Source organism: Anneissia japonica, unplaced genomic scaffold (assembly GCF_011630105.1).
Source record: "Anneissia japonica isolate Jap-2015-1 unplaced genomic scaffold, ASM1163010v1 scaffold287957_len1322810_cov207, whole genome shotgun sequence".
Taxonomy (NCBI): Eukaryota; Metazoa; Echinodermata; class Crinoidea; order Comatulida; family Comatulidae; genus Anneissia; species Anneissia japonica.
Genome location: NW_022683022.1, coordinates 805797 through 811796, shown reverse-complemented (window position 1 = coordinate 811796; position 6000 = coordinate 805797). Strand labels below are relative to the sequence as shown.

At 36.7% G+C, this 6000-nt stretch overlaps 1 protein-coding gene across 1 annotated transcript; it reads right to left on the bottom strand.

The window, feature by feature from the left end:
• Window positions 1-243: 243 nt before the first annotated feature.
• On the bottom strand, window positions 244-3775 carry LOC117116232. The gene is made up of 2 exons (XM_033260255.1): window positions 3509-3775; window positions 244-1151 (listed from the first exon to the last, which is right to left on the bottom strand). The coding sequence occupies exons 1-2, from the start codon at window positions 3633-3635 to the stop codon at window positions 244-246; spliced, it is 1035 nt and encodes a 344-aa protein (XP_033116146.1). The 5' UTR covers window positions 3636-3775.
• Between the last annotated feature and the right edge of the window lie 2225 nt (window positions 3776-6000).

The window sequence follows — 6000 nt, the reverse complement described above, 5'->3', positions numbered from 1 at the left end:
ATGTTCACCATGCTAAAATTTAAAATTTTTAAAAATATAAAAATTAGAATGTTAAAACAGAAATATTAAATTAATCTTAAAATGTACAGTAGGGCCTATGGTAATATATTGTTTATAAAAAAAACATATAATGCTATGAAACCATCCACGAACATTCCAATTTTAGTTTCTAAGAATTGGTAACCACTAGATTATAATTTACGTCTGTAGCTTAGAGAGGTAAAACACTGTAATAGTTAACGATTAAGTAAAAACAGCACTTACTTGACCAATTGAATTAATTTCCAGATTGTTGTCTCCACTTAGGCCATAACCTACATTCTCCTGGATATGCAAATTGGACCCAGCATAGCTAGATGTCTGGTCATTCCTTAGTGATTCATTTGCTTGAGGGCTATATATCATTGGATAGTTGTCCGAGACATCACATGTTTCAATAAACTTTGTTGATTGGTTGAAACGATCTGCTAAGACCGTTCGACATGAGGACACTGACAGATTGCTGTAGGTACTTGATGGCACCTTCCAAAAACTGCAACTTGCTGGATTGAGTGCCCTGTCAGGTAATGGTTCCATACTATTTCTGCACTTGGCAGCAACTGTATCATTTTTGTCCAATTTATTTTGCAGTGACCTAACATCAAGAGAATCTGGAAGCTTATTGGATGAAGTTGTTGAATAAGAATTAAAGCTCTCTAATTGGTTGAAAGTGCACACAGTACTTTGACCTTCATTTGAGGGGTCATTGGATTGAGTAGTAGTACAAGGTTGACCTAAATGTGAGGGGATAGTAGTAATGCTTTGAGCAGGTAGACATTTTCCAACAGTTAACAGGTGGTTTAGTTGTTTGAACTCTTTAGACCATTCACCATAGTCAATCCCATGACTTGAATTTTCTGGTTCTGTTGTATATGACAGAGTCCCTGATATTTTTTCAGTAGTAGTAGTAGTATATGCAGATAATTCCATTGATGTACCTGAACCAATCTTTAGATCTGGGTTTTGAAGCTCTGATGAAAAGTCAGGTAAATCTTGGAAACGCCCCTCAGCCTCAGAAGCACTTTCACTTACTTCACTCATTTTTTCAGCTTGTAGATTGTGTAGCCGGTCTACCATATGCCTAGGCAATGCCCTGATAATGATATCTAAGCCTATGGGGAAGAAAATAAAAAGACAGGTTAGCAAAAAAAACTATGGCAGAGCCAAGCCAAAGGAGGTATAAGTCGCACAGGCAGTTTTTCAATAAATGCACAAACGTAAAATCTGTCATTTTTTTTTAAATCTCTAAAACATACATCCTACAGTTACCTTTCTCTGATTTATAATCGATAAATGCTCTAAAAATGGTATTTAAGAGGGCCTGTCCCAGCGTACAGACATATGGCTGAGCGGTTAAGGCAGGGCACCGTGATAATAGCCAACAATATCGGCACAGGTTTGCGGCCAGCTCGCTCCTATAGTGCTGGTGGTGGAACAAGTCTTCTCTAATAAGGACTATAAACCGTAGGCCCAGTGTACACAAATGCTCATGTGCACTTTAAAGAACACAGTACATCTTTCGAGATGAGTAGGGGGGGTTACCCTGGTGTATTGGTTCACTCGGCCCCTGTCGTGGACAGACGAAAGTGCGCCGGTTTACTGGCGCCTGCAGAGGCCATGGAGTGACCCTCAGGGGAGGAGAAAGTTATTGAAAATTGCAACATCTAGTTCTGAGTGCATAGAGACCTTGTTTACTTGCGCTATATAATCCATCTATTATTATTATTTTTATTATTACAAAATCTGATTTTCAAAGCCAGTTTTCTCAAAATACACTTACCAAGTATCCTAACTTTGATTGCCCATAACTTGCCATAAACAATCATATCAAAGTGATTTTTTTTTTTACATTTTGAAGATTATAATGTCTAGTTTCATAATATGCACAAACCTCAATTTTGAAAATTTGGACTTATCCGTCCTTTGGCTTGGCTCTTCCACATATAATTCACCAACACAAATTGGATTCTTATTGTATTTAAAAATGACTTGTGATATTTTCATAGGAGGGTTACCACCAGACTAACGTGAAAAAATGGGGTTTGTGCAAATGAGCCTAGTCTATCCATATGCCAGTCAATTCGAGCGGATGTCAGTTCAAGCGGATGCCAGTTCGAGCGGATGCCAGTTCGAGCAGATGCATTTAGTGCAAACTATAACAAGGGCGAATTTATCGTCGCCGTATTCTTGTATTTGTTTGTTTAAATGCAAAAAAATGCTCTGATTACTAAGGTTCTGAAAGGTTTTTAGTACTTTTTGATAATTACTCCATGATTGAATTACAGTCTTGGCAACTCCGTCTACCAAGATGGCCGCTAACAAGTTGAAACTATAATAGAATTGTGCACTTTTCAGCTTCAAAAAGAAGAAAGGGTATGTTTTACTAGAGTGCACAAGGAGCACACACACAAGACGAGTGACCATTATTTTTTTCACAGTAAATAAAGTGGGGTGGCTAGCCACCCTATTCACCACCCCTCCCCCCGCCCCACTTCCCCAGATCCGCCACTGGTTGGGGTTCTGTATTTAAAAAAGCAAATTATATTTGTAATTGAGTTATGCTACTCACTTATCTATTCTGGAATTGTTGTGTGCCCCCTTCCTTCCCTTTTGAAAATGTCCAATTTTTAGCTCAAATTATATTTGTACATAATTGAGTTATGCTACTCACTTCTTATCTATTCTTGAACTGTTGTGTGCCCCCTTCCCCTTTGAAAATGTCGAATTTTTAGCTCAAAAATAGGAAATTTTGAAGTAATTCGTATACAACTTGCTCAAATAGCATCCGCTTGAAAAAAAATTCCGCTCGAATTGGCCTTCGCTCGAAGTAGCATCCGCTCGATTTGACTGCTTCCCGTCTATCCTCCGCACAAAACTTTATTATTATGTTTATGTATGGCTAGAAATCCATCCACACATTTCCTGCCTACACCATACCAAGCCAGGCATGGCCTTCCCCCCAGCCCCTACTTTTGGTTTTCTTAGGCTAGCTAAACTAAGAAGGCCTCTCTAGGCTAGGCCTAGGATCTAGGCCTAGTTGTAGTGTAGTAGCAGCAGCAGGATCTTAGTAGAAGTAGTAGAGCAGCAGCAGCAGTAGTAGGTTAGTAGCAGTAGTAGTAGGTAGTCATGGAATGACGTCCGGTTCGGCCGCGCACTAGTTCGGCCACGAGATATCTAGGCCCCTAATGCCCAAATGAGGGTTATTGTATGGAACGCGTAAGTATTATTGCTGACTAGCTAGGAGGAGAGCCTAGCCTAGATAGTAGTAGTAGTAGGCCTAGGCCTAGGCGATCTCGGCAGGCCTATCTATGCTTAGCTTAATATATATTTTCTAGCTCATTTCGAACAATAGCACTAGGCCTAAGTAGTCAATATATATCAAGTATACGTACTATATCAATAAATTGGCAATTTTCTAAATATTAACCCAACACATCAATCAATATAGGCTATTTTGTGTCTTACGTACATTTGTGTTTACGTGCAAACCAAAACCAAATTGCACGGGATTCCGAGATTCTGCTATACGCGCGTGTGATTGGGTGGATTGCAGTCACATTACTTACACCGGCCATGTTGTCACCAAAACAAAACATTGGCGAGCCACAAACTAACGCGATATGATATAAAATCCCATAATTGAATTGTCCTCATGAAGAATAAATAAAGTTTTTTTTTTCTCTCTTTTGTGTGGAAGAATAAATAATGTTTATGCAACATCAGTGTTTTGAATAACATGACATTCATTGCTATGCGCCACGAAAACATGGACATAAAGAATCTCCCTTTCACACATTCTCCATTTTACAAAAAAAGGTCGACAAGTCATCGTATTCATCATCATCATCATCGTTGTTAACAACATGAACCTTTAATATTGTTAAGTCTATATAATATATATTTTTATGTATTATATTATTATTGATATAGGCCGAATATTTGTTAAGAGCAGATACCATTTTTTGCATAAAATTACATCTATTACCACCCTTTTTATTATTAATATAATAATAATTATTATTATTATTAATATTATTATTATTATTTTATTATTATTGTAATATCTGTATATTATTGTTATAATTTCTATTACCGTATTATTATTATTATAAATATTATAATCATTAATATTATTATCATTAGTCTTAGTATTATATTTATAATTATACTATAATGTATCACAATATTGCTATTGTTGTTAAGCAAGATTGTTAATCTTAATTAAGTAATATGATAAAAATCTTTACTAATACTAAGTGATAATGATGAAAAAAAGGGGGTGACACCAGCGGAGGGGGGGGGGGTTAGAAACAGCATTTCCGGTCATTTTTTAGCAAAATGTTTTATTACATCAAATAAAAAAACATTAATGTTCTGAACAAATTGGCACCAAAATTTACTCTCTACCACCAATGGTTACGGAGATATGATGACCCTATAGCTATGACCTTTGACCATGACCTTTTGACCTTTCGCCACATTTTGAAAATGTGTTACCAAGCCAAAAATGCCCCTCCCAAAACCACCCCACCCTCGCTCGTGGCTTCTCACCTCCCATTATCCACCCCCTATTGCTAAATCCTAGTCCGCCACAGGTCATAATCCACATTAGCCAGGGCAATTCAAACGAGTCACCAAATTTACAGTCGCCGAAGTTTTTTTTTTTTTTTTTTTAAAGTATCGAAATGCACGCCGTGTCAGGATTCAATATTTCGATATTAATTATTAATGCGTACATCCTGGATCACGTAAGGCGTACGTACGCCTTAATAAGGCGTACGTACGGGTTACAAGGTGTACGTACGACTTTTTAAGGCGTCGTACGTTTTAATAAGGCGTACGTACGGGTTAGGAAATATATTTTTAAAAAAATGCACAGTGTCTCTTAAACAGCTTCGTACGAAACAGACCGCAATAATAAAGATTAAACAATCACAACAACCAAACTTTGTTTGGATCAGCAAATAATTTTTTTTCTATTTTTCAGAAATATACAAGCACTGTGTATCAACAAATTCTTTACAATAAAATAAATCAAATCACTGACAAATAGTACCATGCATTCTTCTATTAATTATCGGCAGAATAAAATATCTGTCTATTTAAATACCGTACTCGCGCGAATATGCGCCCCATTTGAATAAGCGCCCTCTCATAAGATTTTCTTTGTAGCAAGTCAATAATCCAATCAATCCAGGGACTGTGGTTGTTGGCATGATTTGAGCTGTAGAGTGGAAACACATTCTTCTTCAGTCAATATTAAAATAAGGATATTTCTCTTGGACAGATGAGAGCTCCGATCCCTAGACAGACAGTATATTTCCAACTTTAATCTTTATACATATTTGTCTATGTCTATAGTCCTACTCCTCTTTTTCTTTTTTCGACCTTAAGCACATTCTCATCTGAGTTTTCAAGAAAAATACAATGATCCTGCCATCCGGCTAATCTCAATCGGCCCGGATGGCTAACAAGCTAACTACCCACCACTAATTGCATTTGCTATTTTGCTGTTATGTAAATATTCACGCATTCTTGTTATGAGCCATGTTCTCTGGACGATTATCTTTTGTAACCCCCATTCGTAATGTCCTTATATAATCTTTTTTTTTATTCAAAAAGTGCCTCTTGAATTTTTAATTATTAAAATAATTTCCCATAAGAACCCCTCGACTTTCATCTATTTCCATAAGCGCCCCCTCAATTTCCACTCTGTTTTCATAAGCGCCCCGTTTAAATAAGCGCCCCTCAGAAAGTGCAAAAATATTTTAAGCGCCCGGGCGCTTATTCGCGCGAGTACGGTATGTTTATTATAAAGGATATATTTTCAGGTTCCATTAAAATTAGTGTAGTGCTAATAAAATAATATATAAAAAGTTTTTTTTTCTAATCATATGGGACAAATAAATGAATAAAGGAACGTAGAAATAAAAAAGGCTGAAATAATAGCCTATAACTAGT